Here is a 16,032-nt window from a genome sequence, read left to right as displayed (position 1 = left end):
GGGGGAAGAGCCAAGGCCCGACGCCACCTGGCTGAGAGCGGTCACTTGAAACCGAACAGTGTCAATCGGCTGCTGCCAACTTGGACCAATGCACCGATCGGCAACCTGCATTTTTTTTATTTTTTTATTTTTTTTCTGGGGGGGGGGGCTCAATACGCTGGGAGCGTTGAAACTCGGACGGTGTTGACGGTACTTACAAGATTGGTTCATGGGGGCTTCAGGTAGACTCTTCTGTGCTGTAGAAGGCGGCAGCTCAGACAATGGAAGACAGCTGCGATTCAATCGGTCGGTCTGCATTTGAGGACCTGGCCATTGACGGATGGGGTGTGTGGGCTCTGCGATAAGATTACCAAGTGCTCTGTCAATGATGACGAAATGACCTTCCAGGTTGTCATGGCGGGTCGGGACGACAGGGCTACTATGTACGTCGTGCAGCACACGTGCCTCAGTTCTCAAGGTACCTCCGCAGCAAGGGAGTTATGACAAGGAGACAATGAGAGTACGTGCTGCAGTAGTGTACTAGTATAGTACAGTACCGTACCGTATGTATGACATGGGGGATATGCAATGTCATGTGTAAGCGTCCGCATCTATAGTACTGCGTGGCCAGTGCTTGGATGTTGTGTTCCGAAACATGCACGCGTGGAATCAATGGGCGCCAGTTCTTTCTATTCTTCGGAACAAAAACGCTTCAGTTCGGCCATCCGGGTGCTCGGCCAGCTTGGAAGACGTGGATGGAGGAGACTTGAGGTGTGTAGGTACTATCTAAGTGCCCGGTGCATGCATTGCATAGAACCTGGCACAAGCAACCGAGAGCTCCACCACATGACCTCGGATGGAAATGTAGAAGGCAAAGAAAAGAGTAGGAAATCTTGGAACGGAAACGGCTTCCTGTTCGGATCCGTGGAACCCGGGAAGCGCTGCCCGTTGCTCATCTCCAAGGACGTCACAACGGGGGGAACCTGGAAGGACTCGCGCTCCGACCTCCCAACTCGGCGACACCTCAGCCCGAGCAAGATGTAGTTTTGCGGTCGGTGGCTGACTCGCTGCATCCCGCATCCAAGCGTGCCATCCACGGCATCCCACCTGCTCCAGCTCTCGGTATTCCTAGACCCCCCAGCCCAATGGTAGCAGAGGGAGGGAATGCGGGGCTGGTCCCAGGTCGTCGGTCTTGTCTCGTGCTGGGAAGTCGATATAATATTTCCGCAGCTCCTCGCGGCTCCTCGTAGCTCTTCTTTCTTCTCCCGGCTCCGTAGCTCTCGAGGGTTGTCTATCTCATAGGACACGAGTGATCCTGCTTTGTTGCGTCATCGGTCTTATCGAGCCTCAAGCCCCTCGGACCTCCCCCCTACAAAGAGAGGCATTCAGGACGGCGCCGGGATAGCGAGCGTCACCTCACGCTCGGCCTAGAACCTCGAAGACTTGGAGCGATACTGAGACGCTAAGCTCTCTCACCTCTCACCATGGCCGGACAGTGCCCCAAGCAGAGCCCCAGCGACCAGCAGAGGCATGGCACGGGATATCTGCCCATTGAGGACTACGGCTTGATCGGCAACATGAGAACATGCGCCCTGGTCGGCATGGATGGCAGCGTCGACTTCATGTGCTGGTATGTGCTTCCTCCCTCCCGAGTCCCGGAGGGGGTGAGTGATGCGTCTCACTGGCTGACCCCCTCAGGCCTGAGTTCGACTCCCCGTCGGTCTTTTGTCGCCTTCTCGACAAAGACAAAGGAGGTCACTTTGCCATCCAGCCAGCTCCCCACCTCCATTGTACCACCAAGCAGCAGTATCTGCCGTCCTCCAACATCCTCCAGACTCGCTACATCCACGAGGACGGCGTCGTCGATGTCGTCGACTTCTTCCCCCGGCCCAAGAACGCAAAGGTTCTTGCCAAGGGGCCCAAGCAGGGCGCCTATCGCGAGATGACCAGCGTCCAGGAGGAGCTCAAGCGATGGCTTGTGCGTCGTGTAGAGTGCATCCGCGGCCGTTTACAGCTGGGTTCGTAGCTTGAGCATTCTCCCCGCTCCGTCCGTGATGAGAAGCAGGGGGGGGGGGGATGGTGAAGGCTAACTGAAGCCACGCTTAGACGTGGAGATATTCCCGGCCTTTGACTACGCCACGGAGCCTCATACCACCACCATCCTCCTGGAAGAGGGCCTCCCCCACAGCAAAAGGAGCAAGACGGCGACATTTCACAGCCGCAACGTAAAGCTTCAGCTCGACGTCACCATTGACCGTGGCGACGAGGAGCGCGACCAGACCTGGCCCGTCGTTCGTTTTGAGAAACAATCCCGCCCCGGCATGCTGGGCGAGGGCATCGTCGCCCGCATCGACATCCGCGAGGGCCAGGCCGTGTCCTTTGTTCTGCGCAATGATAGCGACAATCACATCACCGAGAACATCACCACGGCCGTGCTTGATACCCAACAGCACGACACGCAAACCTACTGGTACAACTGGATCTCGCGCAGCAAGTACAAGGGCCGCTGGCGCGAAGTCGTCTCGCGCAGCCTCATGATTCTCAAGCTCATGACGTACGAGCCCACGGGCGCCATCATTGCCGCCCCGACCTTCTCCATCCCCGAGGACATTGGAGGTGTCCGGTAGGTTTTCTTTCGTCCTCCGCGCAACCCCCGTGGCCAGAAGGCTCACCCTCGCATCAGGAACTGGGACTACCGATTCTCCTGGGTTCGCGACTCCAGCTTCACCATCTACATCCTGCTGCGCTTGGGCTTCAAGGAGGAGGCCGACGCCTACATGGGCTTCATCAGCGAGCGCTTCGTGCAGTCGCGCGTGGCCGACGGCGGCTTGCCCATCATGTTCACCATCCGCGGCGAGACCGACATACCCGAGCGCGAGCTGCTGCATCTCGACGGCTACCGGGGTAGCAAGCCCGTACGCATCGGCAACGGCGCCGCCTTCCACCAGCAGTTTGACATCTACGGCGAGCTCATGGATGCCATTTATCTGTACAACAAGTACGGCAAGCCCATCCACTGGGACCTCTGGTGCTCGGTGCGCCGCATGCTCGACTACGTCCTCACCATCATGCACGAGCCCGACATGTCCATCTGGGAGGTCCGAAACAACAAGCAGAACTTTACCTACAGCAAGATCATGCTGTGGGTGGCCTTTGACCGCGGGCTGCGGCTGGCGGACAAGCGAAACTTTCCCTGCCCGAACCGCGCCCGCTGGCTCGCGGCGCGCGACTCGCTCTACGAGGAGATCATGGAAAAGGCGTGGAACGACGACATGAAGTGCTTCGTCCAGAGCTACGAGAGCCGCACCGTGCTCGACGCCTCGGTCCTCATCGCCCCGCTCGTCTTCTTCATCTCCCCCAACGACCCCCGCTTCCTCAGCACCATGGACCGCATCATGCTGCCCCCGGAAAAGGGCGGCCTGACCAGCACGGGTCTGGTATACCGCTACGATACCGACGTGGCGGAAGATGGTAAGCATCCCCGTCATGGTTTCCCCTCCACCCCCCGCTTCCCTTTTCTTTTTTTTCCTCCCGTGTCGGGCCCTCTTTTCTGTCCACGGGTGAAGGACCGACGTTGCGGGCCGCTTCTCCTCCTCGCCCCTTGCTGACGTCAACCCATCACCTTCTGACCCGTTAGGTGTCGGCGGCCGCGAGGGCGCTTTCAGCATGTGTACGTTCTGGCTGGTCGAAGCCATGACCCGCGCCGCCGTCTACGAGCCCCGCTACCTGGCGCGCGCCATCAACTTGTTCGAAAACATGCTCGGCTTTTCGAACCACCTCACCATGTTCTCCGAGGAGATCTCGAGAGGAGGCGAGCAATTGGGCAACACCCCGCAAGCGTTTAGCCACCTGGCGCTCATCAGCGCGGCGTTTAATTTGGACAGGGTGTCGGAAGGGAGGGAGGTTGGGAGGTGAGAGGAGGAACGGCCATGTTGTTTATTGCTTTGCGAACCTGGTTGTCTAGGTCCTCGGGAGTCAGGAAATGGGCCATACGCAGGATAGGGCTCCTACAATGGCTTGGGTGTACCGATTCCATTATTATATATCGTGGTTGCGTGACATTCTCTCTCGCCTCGTTCTTCCCTTTGGTTTTTTTCGTCTCCCGTCCCCTCGCTCTAGCATACAAGAGGTATTCCACAGGGGAAGCCCCCCCGCCCCGCGCGCCGTGATCATCAAGCCCTTCTTCTTCTTTGTTCACCCCCTCCCCAGCCGTTTGGATATCCCATCCACCCGTCGCCCACCCCCTGTCCCTCCTGGAGCCCCGTAAACGAACGCTAAACGCTATCCTCGCCGCTCCTTGGTCACAACCCCGCTTTCCTTGCCCCCCTGGGTGTAGACCCTGCGCCGCGTCTGGCGCACCACCTCGGGCTGACGGCTCCGGAGGCTGCGATGCCGGACTCGCTGCTGTTGCGAATGCGGCCGCGTCTTCTTTTTCTCCTTGCGTGCCTTTCCTGTCCGCGGCGGCGGCGGCTGCTGTCCCGGCGGCGAAACGGCGGGAGGCGGCGGCTGGGTTTCGGCCCCGTCGGCGTCGGCGTCGGCGTCCGCCTCGGTCCCCATCTCCATCATGTCCGGGAGGGAAGCAGCGGGAGGTTGGATCTTGTACGCTTCTGCCAAAACAGCCGTGGTGATAGCCGTTGGGATCCAGTTCTTGCCCGCCACCGTCGCAGCCACCGGCGCCTCCTCCATGTCGATCTCCGGTAGGGAGAAATCGGCGGTCGGGGGCTGAGCCTCGTCCATGCCCAGCTCCATTTCCATTTCCATTTCCATTTCCACTTCCATTTCCATTTCCATTTCCATTTCCGTTTCCGTTTCCGTTTCCGTTTCCGTTTCTGTTTCCGTTTCCGTTTCTGTTTCTGTCTCCGTTTCTGTTTCTGTTTCCATCCCCGGCGAAGGAGCAGCTTCAGCAACCGTATCCTGAAGATGACCAAGAAGATGGTCGCCATCCTCGTCATTGCGGTCATACAGATGACGACGACGACGACAACGACGACGACGACGACGATGGGGATGGCGATCCGGGCTCGGATCCCGCTCCCCAGCAGCAGCAGCAGCAGCAGTGGCAACAGCAAGTCTCACAGGCTTTCCTCGCCGCGGAGCCATTGGGTCCGCGTCCTTCTAGGACAGATCCATCTCCTCGGCAATGCTGCGATCTCCAAGCGAGCTAAGCCCGGAGCTGGGCGGGCGGGAATCGTTCGGATCTGCGGCATCTTCGCCGTTGCCGTTGGGGCCTTCATCTTCGGCATCGGGTTGTTGCTGGCGGGATTGCTCTTCTTGCCGCCTTTGCAGCTTCAGCTTCAGCTGCCGCGGCGATGGCGGAGGCGGGGTAGGTAGCTGTGCCGCCTGCCGCCGCTTCTCCTCCCACGCAGCGATGCTCGGGAACTCGCCGCCCTCGACCACGACGTCGCCATGGTCGATGCTGCGGCCGAGCAGGGTGCCGAGGTACTTGGAGTCGTCGTCATTTTTGCTGTGCTTCTTCTTGAGGGCTGGAGCCGGCGTCAGCGCATCTGTGTTCGTGAGAGAGAAGCAAGGGAAAGAGCCCACCATCTAGATAATCCGTTGCCTCATCATTCCCGTCCAGAGCGATCCTCTTGATCTCGCGGTTCACCGGGCCCATGGCCCACGCAATGAACGCATCGACGCCACGCATATCCTCCTCGCCGAGGTAGGCCTGCTCTTCGGGCAGTCGCTCGGGGAGCAGCGCGCCAGCTCGTTGCAGGGCCATTCGCACATCGACGATGGTTGGCGTGGGCACAGGAGGGCAGAGGACACGCTGGGACGAAGCGGTAGCAGTAGCAGCGGTAGAAGCAGCAGCAGCAGCAGCAGCATCGGATGGCGATACTGCTGCAGGCGGAGGGGTCGGTAATGAGCCGCCGGCCCCGTCGCCGTTGGCCACGGCTGCGGTGGTGTCGCCGTTGGTGGCAGGCGGGAGCCCGGGCGGGGCCAGCTCAAAGTCAAAGGGGGATATGTCGTCGTTGAGTATGATGCCGTTGCTGTTGTGTGTTGCGTAGAGGGCCGTCAGCTGGCAGAGGTGCAAGAAATAGCGGGCCGCGAGATCGGTGATGGAGTCCAAAACCGACGTCCTTGCGCCGTGATAGCCGGCGGCGCGAAGGATCTGGAGGACGGCGGGCCGGAGGAAGGCGTGAAATAAGGGCGGGGGTGGCGTCATTTTCGGTTGATGTTTTCAAACAAGATGCGGCCTTGTTGGAGTTGTGAAGGTGAAGCTGAGATAGGCCTGGCCGAGACCGCGTGTGGTTGATGGTTGATGAAGGAGGAGCGACGCGGTGTGCCGGGAATCGAAGAGAGGGACGAAGAGGGCAGCCGGTGATGCCCGAGGAGAGACAAAAGAGAGGCACAAAGATCTGGGTCGAGTCGTTGCGAGCGAAAGCCGAGTCCCGTCCGGCCTGGAACGCTGAAATCCTGCAGCTTCACAACCTGCTCGGCGTCTCATCAACCTCTTGGGTCTCACTTCCCCGACTCGCGCGTCACCAATCCTATGCTTGCGCTGCGCGAACCCGCAGCTGCATCCCCATCACGACAAGAGGAGGTCAGGCCGAGGTGTCAAGGTCAGCTCCGTGCTTGGGCTCGGCGTTTCTTGTTGGGTGACGGGCGTCGAGCGACCAGCCTTCGGTGTTTTGGGTGTTGATGTTGACGGCGTTTGAGTCCACTTCCATGCGCTCGGCGAAGTGGGCCCTTGGCGTCGGTGAACCTGGGCTGTCGCGGGTACCTACCTTACCTCAGCTTACACAGTATAGTACAGAGTAAGGTATTAAGGCACCTACTGCGTACTGTGCGCTGTTCATCAATAGGAACAATAGGTTGGTAGGTACCTACCTAAGCAGGTAGCTGAAGAATAATAATAAAACAAAAACGAACCAAATGAAGAAAAAGCACGACGAAATGAAAAATAGGAATGGAAGGTTGGTAGCAGCTTAGAGAATGGGGAAAATCTGCATGTGGTGGTTTGATTCAAGGAACCTCCAGGCTTATTCTTCATCCATTCGGGCCGTTGAATTGAGTTCCCCAAAGCTGATGGCTGATTGTTTTTCGTCCATGACCAGGAACTCTCTGAGGACCCCCCCTCTGGACTGAATGCCCCACAGCGGTTCTGGCCCGCTGAGGTGCCTTAGTAGTAGGTCCATACCGCTTCCGACTCCACTGCCAAGAACTTTCTGCCGGGTCATCGTTCGGCATGCGCGACCTCGCAAGCGCAGCGCGTCGCATTGGAGAGCTGCGAAGCCAACGACCACCTCTTTCCTGCGCCGCCCACCCAGCTCAAAGGGATCTTTCTCTCCAAATTCCCTCGCAGAGGACCCGACACACGTCCAGTTACGATACAAAGAAGTCTCGGATCGTCTCATTTCAGATTGCGCTCCCGCGACCACCCCGACCGTCGGCCCCCCCCTGCGCTCGGAGCTTCCACCACGCATCAGACGGTTCCCACGTGTTGTCCGACCGTGACGTCGGCAACACATCGCTACTTCCTTTTTTTTTGTTTTTGTTTTTTCTCACGTCTGCCCTTTGATTCCCGACAGTGCTTAGGTCTTGTCCCTTTGGGGCATCCGACAAGATGGAGCAAACACCGCAGTCCCAGCTCAAGCGGCTCCCGAGCCTCAAGATCACGAGCAGCTCCATCAGCATCTCTGGCCTTGGCCCCAACTCGGCTTCACCCGCCACTCCCTCCCAAGGACCGCCAAAGATCAAGCTTGTCACCAAGTCGCAACCTCAGACACCCGCAGACGCTCGCCCCAACGCAACACCTCGGCCCCCCGCCACCACCACCACCACCACCACCACCACCATCACCACCACCACCGCCGCCGCCTCCGCTGCTGTTGCTGCTGACGGCCCCGCCATCGATTCGCCCGCTCAGACCAAGTCGGGGAGGATCTCCAAGCCAACGGCCAAGAAGCGAGCGAGAGACGACCACGACCAAAACAACGACGGACCTGGCGCCTCGGCAGACGGCGGTCAGCACCAGGCCAAAAAGACAAAGATCACCCTCAAGCCGGCCACGCCGGGCCTCGTTCGGCAGCCCACGCTCAAGGTGAAGGCCGTCGGCCGCCCCCCGCACAAGCCGCTCGGCGAGGGCTACGACTCGGAAGCCGAGGACCGCGAGGTGGACCCCGTCATCGAAGAGCAGTTCCTCTTCCGCATGCTGCCCGGCGAGCACTGCGAATATGTCCGCCAGATGATCAACGCCCGCCTGATCGGCGTGCCCCCGTCCCAGGGCGGAGCCGACTTCTCGATGAAGTGGCTCGACGACGAGGGCCGCCGCGCCGCCGTCACGGTCAAGGGGCAGATGTTCGCCGCCATCCTGCTGGACCTGCCCACCATCACGGAGGGCATGAAGACGTGGGACAAAAAGTCAATGGTCAAGTCGGCCGACATCTGCCAGATGCTGCTCGTCTTCGCGCCCGTGGCCAACGAGGCAGAGGCCAGGACGGTCCCGCCCCCCAAGGCCGTCGAGCACGGCCACCGCTGGCCGCACGGCATCACCCCGCCCATGCACGACGCGCGCAACCGCCGCTTCCGCAAGCGCCTCAGCAAGCTCGAGATCAAGAACAAGGAGGCCGAGGTCGAGCGCCTGCTGGCCGCCGACCGCGAGGCCGTCAGCACCCGCATCGAGTGGATCGACAACCGCCGGCGGCAGGACACGGCCGACGAGGACGACGAGGGAGAAGACTCGGAGGAGGACGCCGAGGGCGAGGTGGACGACTACTTTGGCAACGCCGCCGCCTCCCAGCACCAGGCCGAGGAGGAGGAAGAGGAGGACCTCGAGCTCGACGACGCCGCCCTCGAGGCCGAGTTCCTCGAGACGGCCGAGACGCCCATGGTCGACACGCCCGGCTTCGGGGCTGACGGCGTCACCCCCGGCACCGCCAACGCCAGCACGCCTGCGCCGCAGGCCGACGAGGAAGCGGCCGGCGACGAGGTCGACGAGGCCGAGGAGCACGTCTCGGAAGAGGACGGGGACGACGAGGACGACGAGGACGAGGACGACGAAGACGACGAGGAAGGGGACGAGGACGAAGAGGTGGCGGCCATACGCAACGAGATCGCCACCCTCAAGAAGCAACTCAAGTCGTACGAGGACCAGCTGGCGGCGTCGCAGCAGCCCATCATGCGGAAGCGGCTGGAGGGGAACATTCGGAACGTCAAGTCGGAAATTCTCCTCAAGATGTCGGCCATTGGGGAGACAGAGGAGGATTAATGCACTCTCGGAGGATCCGGGGTTGTTTTTTTTTCTTTTTTTCTTTCGGTTCAGGGATGGGACATTAGTCACGGCGTTTTTTGAGGCGCACGAGGGTTGCGCTGGCTTCTGTTAGATTGGCAAGGGGGGGGTGGGGGGTATGGATTGCATAGGTTACGTTCAGGTACGGTAGGCAGTTCAAAAGGATCATGGGCAGGCTACACGCCACAGCGCATCATCATCGTCGTCGTCGTCGTCGTCGTCATGATGCACACGTGATTATTCTTCGTCAACATGGCTTGGGGTACATACAATACAAGGTGTTGTACACATCTATAGAGGCGCCTTCGTCTACTTCATGAAGAACGCAGCAAAAGTACTCTGCCACCCGCTTCTGGCACCGCCTGTTCCTCCACCCACCGCCCAGCCAGCATGCCTGTCAACCAGCCAACCAGCCAGCCTGCCTGCCCATCGTGCCTCCTCCTTACATGGCCTTGAGGTAGTTGGTCTCCTTGATCTTGGCCCTCCGCTCCTTGCGCATGGCCCGGCGCAGCTCCTCGCGCTGGTCGTGCGCCTCGATCGCCTGCGCCACGTTGCCGGGCTCCGCGGCCGGCAGGTTGACCGACTGCTTCTGGAGCGGCACCTTGGGGACGAGCGCCTCCAGGTCGCCCGTGGCCAGCATGCGCGCCTCGGCGGCGCGCTGGCGCTTGAGGGCCAGGCGGCGCTGCTTTTTGGATTTGGCTGGAGAGAGGGGGGAGGGGAAAGGATGTTAGCGGCAGGAACGCAGGAAGAGGAAGGGGAACAGAAACAGTGCCAGCGGGAGAGGAGAAGGAGAGGGAGGAGGAAGGGGGGTAGGAAGGAGTAGGAAGGGAGGATGTTGTTGCATTCCATATGCGGTGGTGGTGAACGGTCAAGGGAAAGAAAAGAGGCAAAAGACAACAAGGAAAGAAAAAAAAAAGAGAGACGTACAAAACTCATCCCCCGCATCCGTCTCGGCCGTCGAGTCCGTCTTCTTCTGCACCTCCAGGCACCGCCACAGCCACTCCGGGTATTCCTCGTCCGGGAGCGCCACGGGATCGCTCTTGCCCTTGAAGTAGTTGAGCCCGTTGAGCACGGTGCCGGCGGGGCAGGACGAGATGGGCGTTTGCTGTTGCTGCTGCTGCGGCTTGGTCTCGCCGGGGATCGGAGTGAGGTTGGGTGGCGCAGACGTCGATTCGGCGGCGGCGGCGGCGGCGGCTGCGGGCGCAGCGGCCGCCGGGGAGGGGGCGGCGTTGCGGGCGGGAAGGGTGGTGGTCAAGGATCGCGACGGGGCGGCTGCTGGAGAGGCGCCTGTTATTATTGATGGGAGGGCTGCCGAGGTTCGCGCCAGCGGGTGGCCGGCGATCGGGCGGGCTGCGAGCCCCGCGGCTCGTCGGAGACAGGTTCGGCAGATCATGGGGCTGCAATGGCGAGGTGGGTGGGAATCTCGAGAGAGGTTGTGGTTCGAGGTATGGAGGCTGGGGGGTGTGTGGGTGGTGAAGTTCCAGCGAGAATGCGGGTCGGATTGGATGGTACGGTTTACACAGTAAAAATTTCTACGGCGGGCGACATGCGCCAACTGTGCAATTGATAGACGGACGTCGACAGCAAAACAAGGGTTGGCTCAGTTGGAGCCCATCCAGGAATGCGGGATAAGAACGCTGACAGCAATTCACCAAGAAGAGAGAGAGAGAAAAAAAAACAAAATGAATAATGTACAGTACATCTGCTCCTAAGTTTAGACTCGTGCAAAGCTTGGGCAGGGTTCGGTTCACAGATTCAATTGCTCGTATGTACAACAGTCCGGTCCTGGCATCGCGCCGGGCTATTTCTCTCTCCACCACCACCACCACCACCACCACCCGGAAGATCGTCCTGACGAAGCGTTCAAAGCCCTCTCCAGACGCAATTCCCTCTCCATGGACCAGCGTCCTACCCAATGCCAGCCCGTCCGTCATGCCAACGTCGCAATCATTGCTGCGTCTGCCCGTTGTTGGTCAAGTAGTTCTGCTGTTGGAACAAATAACCCTTGATCTTGGCCGTCTTGAGCAGCTCAAGGTACCGCTCTGCACCGCAGCGTTAGCACGTTCGCCCTCTTGCGCATCTTGCACGCCCCAGAATCCTGTCTGGTCGATCCTCTTTTCCCGAAAGCAAAGCAAACCCACGAACCTCTCAGCCGGCCGCACTTCTCCAGGTGGTTGACGCCCTCCCGGTAGTAGCACTTGCTCAGCTCCTCCCGCACGAGCCGCGCCATCATGACCTGCACCCATTGCTCGCGGATGATGGCGTCCTGCGCCGCCTTGAGGGCCGCCGTGTCGTTGTAGTCGACCCCGTCAAAGGTGGGGGGAACCTTGGGCTTCTTGGCCAGGAAGGCCTCGGACTCGGGAGTCGGCATGCTGGATTTCTTGCTCGGCGGGTTGGCTGCCCGGCGAAGGTTCTTGCGTGTTGGCCGCTGTGGTAGAGTCTTTGCTGGACGACGACGGGAGGCGTGTCGGGTCGGGGTCGGTCCAGCAATGGCGTTGCGCACCCGAGACGAACCGATGAGATCGGGAGGTGCTGTGATGTGATGCTCTGGAATGCTGCTCACAGGAGACCAGCCCGCACGGGCCAAGCGGGTCCCCCAGCATTCGTGGGTAACTAGTCATCTCGATGCCTGGATTTCCAGGCCCAAAGGCTCCCACGTCGCCGACCCCACTCTTTCCTCAGCCTTGGCGTCGTTTCACCGCCCGCGGGCCCCGCTGAAATTTTCCGATAAGCTGGAAATTTCTGATGTCGGCTCTTATCAGCGGCCCAGCCACTTTTCCCTGCTACCTTCGCGTCTTCTTTTCTTCCCTTCTTCCCTTCTTCCCTCCAAATTTTCACATTCTTCCTTCCAACTCTTCATCCGCTTCCCCTTCGCGCATCCAAGAGAACTGCGCGTCTTTCTTCCTCCCTTTCTTTCCATCCATCCACCATGGGCAAGACCAAGAGCACCAAGGCCGCCCCGGCCAAGGCCGTCAAGGCCGCCGCCGCCAAAGCCGAGTCGTCGGCCAAGGCGAAGGCCGCCGCCAAGGCCCCCGTCGTGAGCAAGAAGTCCAAGAAGGAGGAGACCGAGTCCGAGGACAGCGAGTCTGAGTCCGAGTCCGACTCGGATTCCAGCGCCTCGAGCTCCGGCTCTGACTCCGAGTCGGAGGAGGAGAAGACCAAGCCCGCCAAGGCCTCCAAGGCCGTCAACAGCAAGAACAAGAAGAAGGCCGACTCCGACTCGGAGTCGTCCGAGTCTGAGTCCGAGTCTGATTCTTCCGAGTCCGAGTCGGACTCCGATGAGGACGTCGACATGACCGACGCGCCCAAGCCCGCGGCCGTCAACGGCAAGGCCAAGAAGGCCGAGTCCGACTCCGAGTCTGAGTCTGAGTCCGAGTCCGAGTCCGAGTCCGAGTCCGAGTCCGAGGCGGAGGAGAAGGCGAAGCCGGCCAAGGCCGCCAAGGCCGTCAACGGCAAGGCCAAGAAGGCCGAGTCTGAGTCCGAGTCTGATGTAAGTGCTCTTTGCGATCCGTTGACCTCATGCCGGGCGCTAACGGTGGTTAGTCCGAGGACGACTCTAGCGCGTCTGGCTCTGACGACTCCGACTCGGACGAGGAGTCCGACTCGGATGACTCCGAGTCCGACTCTGACGAGGAGGAGTCCGCCGAGGAGGAGAAGCCTGCCGCCGCCGAGAAGCCGACCAAGAAGAGGAAGGCCGATGACGAGCCCGAGGCTGCCGCCGCCTCGTCCAAGAAGAACAAGTCGGAGGGTGGCGAGACTTCCGAGAAGAGCGCCACCCTCTGGGTTGGCAACCTCGGCTGGGGCGTCGATGACAACGCCCTGTACGAGGAGTTCCAGAACTGCGAGGGCATCCAGGGCGCTCGTGTCGTCACCGACAAGGAGTCGGGCCGCTCCCGCGGCTTCGGCTACGTGGACTTCGACACCCCCGAGAACGCCGAGAAGGCCTTCAACGACAAGAACGGCGCCTTCCTCCAGGGCCGCGACATGCGCCTTGACTTCGCCGGCAAGCCCAACACCGATGCTGCCCCCAACGCCCGCGCCGCCGAGCGCGCCCGCAAGCACGGCGACGTCATCAGCCCCGAGAGCGACACCCTCTTCGTCGGCAACCTTTCCTTCAACACCAATGAGGACAACGTTTCCAAGTTTTTCAACGAGGTTGCGACGGTCCAGAGCCTGCGTATCCCGACCGATCAGTGAGTCACACCCCTCTGTTTGTGTCCCTATCGTTCTACGTTGCTGACAACCTTGACTTTAGGGAGTCTGGTCGTCCCAAGGGCTTTGCCTATGTGACGTTCGCCTCCATCGACGACGCCAAGGCCGCCTTCAATGCCCTGAACGGCAGCGAGCTCGACGGCAGGCCCGTCCGTCTCGACTTCGCCAAGCCCCGTGACAACGACAACGGTGGCTTCCGCGGTGGTCGCGGCGGCGGCCGTGGCGGCTTCGGTGGCCGTGGTGGCGGTCGTGGTGGCCGCGGTGGCGGCGGCCGCGGCGGTCGCGGTGGCTTTGGTGGTGGAAACCGGGGCGGCAGTGGTTTCCAGGGCAAGAAGATCACCTTTTAAACAGGAGGTGACTTCGGAGAGGACGCGCGAGAGAGGGAGACAAGCTGCCGCACACGAGGGATCTGATCGCATCGGGGGCTCTTTGCACAGTTCCATCCGAGGGCTTTGTGGGTTTGTCGGCTTTTGAACTCAAACTCCCCGGCGAGCCGCCGGGGAGTCGTGGGCTTTGAGAGGCGGCTTCTTCCCAGGAAGAAGCATCGATACACCTGAGGGCTTTGATCGAAACTTCGTGGGCTGCTTTTGGCTCTTTGACAGCCTCTGATTTGACAAAACGCATCGGCTCAGAGGGCGCGGAGCGATGCTGGAGGGCGCGAGGGGTTTTTAATTTCTCGCCTCGTCGTGGGCGAGCAGTCAAAGATAATGATGGGTTTCCTTTTACTCTTGCGGGCTCGTGGGCTTTTAGCATCTGCAGCGTTGGGCGTGGGACGGCCGCGTTCGTCACACCACCGGCTCCCCCCTCCCGTCCACCGTCTGTGTGATGCTTCCCTGAGGGTTGTGCGGCGTTGAGGGCTCTACTATTTCGGGCGGTACATCAAAAGTTTTTGCGTTGATCTGATTGTTGCGTTTGTGCTTTGGGAAGGGAGGCCACGGTGCCTCGTGATCGTTTTCTCTTTTGCTCATCTCTCTGGCGTGACGGCTTGCGACAACGACATATCGACGACGGGACATGAAGGACAGACCAGACAGGCGTTCGGGGGGCGGTTTACCTACATCATGGCTGACTCTCTCACTCGATTGGCCTGGTAAGTAGCATCCCATCGTACCTTGCTTCGTCTTCTTTTTCTTCTCCCCTCTCCGCAACCCCGACAGAGTCGATACCCGACAGGACAAGTAGTCGTAGAGTAGAGCGACCGAGCGTCGTGTAGTCATACAAAGAAACCGGACATCTCTGGTACTCTCTCTCTGTCCCTTTTGCTGTGCAGGCTTTTTTTTATTTGCGACATGGCTGTGTGGGGAAGATGTGCGTTCCATCCCATCTTGGGGTGTAGCTGAAGACGACAGCACGGCATACAATCAAGCAGCAGCATTCTGTTGGAACCGCCCCGGCAGGGAATGAGTGATATGGCATGACGCCGACCTTCTGATGAGCACTTTGTGACGGTGTTTTCACGATCTGAACTACCCTCGCCAAGCCGAGACAAGGACGAGGTGTTGAGAGAATCTCGGACAAGCAAAGCAAAAACCAAGCCCAGACAAAACAAAACGGTATCAGACACAGAACCCCAATCGCGGCCAGTTGATATCTCCTCTCTGCACCGGACCCGATGCGATGCGGTAGATAGATGTAGAGAACTCACACATTAAATTCGACTGCGAGGAAAGAAAGCAACAACCAAAAAAAGACGACCCAAATACGAAACGAAAAAAAAAAATAAAAAAAAAAAAGAAAACGCCCTAGGTAACCCGTACGTCTCTCTCTTTACCTTAAGGGACCCCCCCCCCCCCCCCCCCCCAATCCAACCTGACCCGACCCGACGCGACTCGACTTGGTCCTGAGCTGACAAATGTCGGGGTAGCAGCGGCAGTAACAGCAGCAGCAGCAGCAGCAGTAGCAGTAGCGTCATGCGTCGCGTTGCTCCATGTGCTCCATCCGTTCATCCATCCATGTATCTCTTCTGGTATCTCATGGGAACGCTCGTGGGGCTGTTTGCGTCCGCTCCGCTCCTTTCTCCTCCTCCTCCACCCCCTCTTCGTCGTCAGCGTCGTCGTCGTCGTGCGTGCGTGCGTGCCATGTTCGTAAACGGCATGTACATCGTCGATCCCCCCCATCCGCCACCGTTTGATCGATCTCGCCACATCGTTTGCGATGCTCTGCAAAGTGAAAAAAAAAAAAAAAAAAAAAAAAAAAGAAAAAGAGAGGAACGAGAGAGAAACCCCCCAAAGGGGGGGCGAACTCTCGTCCCTGTCCAGCCGCTTGATGATGGATAGGTTTCCGCTGGCTTGACCACCAGGTGCCTGGCCGACGAGCTCGAGCCTGCGAACCAGCCCAGCAAACCCGGGTGAGCCATCCGGCGTCAGCGATCAGGTAGAGGCACCTTGAGGTAGGAAGCCATATGGAGCTCGACGCCTGGAATCGACTTGAGCAAACCGACCACCAGCCCGCAGCCATCGACACAAGAACCATCCACCGGGCCCCCTGCACCCAACAACCTACCAAGGGCCGCTGGTCTAGTGGTATGATTCTCGCTTAGGGTTCACCCTCAAGCCTCTGCTTGCGAGAGGTCCCGGGTTCGATCCCCGGGTGGCCCCCAACTTTTTTCC

The 16,032-nt window shown here is 59.9% G+C and overlaps 7 protein-coding genes and 1 non-coding gene across 8 annotated transcripts; 4 read left to right on the top strand and 4 right to left on the bottom strand.

Annotated features, from left to right (window-relative positions):
• Positions 1–1,463: 1,463 nt before the first annotated feature.
• Positions 1,464–3,894, top strand: VTJ83DRAFT_2187 (uncharacterized protein; the record flags this gene model as incomplete). The annotated part of the gene is made up of 5 exons (XM_071008429.1): positions 1,464–1,609; positions 1,678–1,997; positions 2,086–2,602; positions 2,663–3,450; positions 3,617–3,894. 5 exons carry the CDS (start codon positions 1,464–1,466, stop codon positions 3,892–3,894), a joined length of 2,049 nt encoding a protein of 682 aa, XP_070868727.1.
• Positions 3,895–5,094: 1,200 nt separating this feature from the next.
• VTJ83DRAFT_2186 (uncharacterized protein) lies at positions 5,095–6,145 on the bottom strand (the record flags this gene model as incomplete). Its single annotated transcript, XM_071008428.1, has 2 exons — positions 5,095–5,462; positions 5,521–6,145. 2 exons carry the CDS (start codon positions 6,143–6,145, stop codon positions 5,095–5,097), a joined length of 993 nt encoding a protein of 330 aa, XP_070868726.1.
• A 1,401-nt stretch (positions 6,146–7,546) lies between these two features.
• On the top strand, positions 7,547–9,190 carry VTJ83DRAFT_2185 (uncharacterized protein; the record flags this gene model as incomplete). The annotated part of the gene is made up of 1 exon (XM_071008427.1): positions 7,547–9,190. The coding sequence occupies one exon, from the start codon at positions 7,547–7,549 to the stop codon at positions 9,188–9,190; it is 1,644 nt and encodes a 547-aa protein (XP_070868725.1).
• Positions 9,191–9,653: 463 nt separating this feature from the next.
• On the bottom strand, positions 9,654–10,604 carry VTJ83DRAFT_2184 (mitochondrial 54S ribosomal protein mL54; the record flags this gene model as incomplete). Its single annotated transcript, XM_071008426.1, has 2 exons — positions 9,654–9,910; positions 10,139–10,604. The coding sequence occupies 2 exons, from the start codon at positions 10,602–10,604 to the stop codon at positions 9,654–9,656; spliced, it is 723 nt and encodes a 240-aa protein (XP_070868724.1).
• A 554-nt stretch (positions 10,605–11,158) lies between these two features.
• On the bottom strand, positions 11,159–11,582 carry VTJ83DRAFT_2183 (uncharacterized protein; the record flags this gene model as incomplete). The annotated part of the gene is made up of 2 exons (XM_071008425.1): positions 11,159–11,253; positions 11,357–11,582. 2 exons carry the CDS (start codon positions 11,580–11,582, stop codon positions 11,159–11,161), a joined length of 321 nt encoding a protein of 106 aa, XP_070868723.1.
• Positions 11,583–12,140: 558 nt separating this feature from the next.
• VTJ83DRAFT_2182 (uncharacterized protein) lies at positions 12,141–13,770 on the top strand (the record flags this gene model as incomplete). The annotated part of the gene is made up of 3 exons (XM_071008424.1): positions 12,141–12,701; positions 12,755–13,404; positions 13,467–13,770. 3 exons carry the CDS (start codon positions 12,141–12,143, stop codon positions 13,768–13,770), a joined length of 1,515 nt encoding a protein of 504 aa, XP_070868722.1.
• Positions 13,771–15,394: 1,624 nt separating this feature from the next.
• VTJ83DRAFT_2181 (uncharacterized protein) lies at positions 15,395–15,895 on the bottom strand (the record flags this gene model as incomplete). Its single annotated transcript, XM_071008423.1, has 1 exon — positions 15,395–15,895. The coding sequence occupies one exon, from the start codon at positions 15,893–15,895 to the stop codon at positions 15,395–15,397; it is 501 nt and encodes a 166-aa protein (XP_070868721.1).
• A 33-nt stretch (positions 15,896–15,928) lies between these two features.
• On the top strand, positions 15,929–16,020 carry VTJ83DRAFT_t49. The gene has a single exon. It is a non-coding gene; the product is annotated as a tRNA-Pro (tRNA).
• Positions 16,021–16,032: the final 12 nt, after the last annotated feature.

This window comes from Remersonia thermophila, chromosome 2 (genome assembly GCF_042764415.1).
Source record: "Remersonia thermophila strain ATCC 22073 chromosome 2, whole genome shotgun sequence".
Taxonomy (NCBI): domain Eukaryota; kingdom Fungi; phylum Ascomycota; class Sordariomycetes; order Sordariales; family Chaetomiaceae; genus Remersonia; species Remersonia thermophila.
The sequence above is the reverse complement of the archived record's forward strand: the minus strand, read 5'-3'. Positions and strand labels throughout refer to the sequence as shown.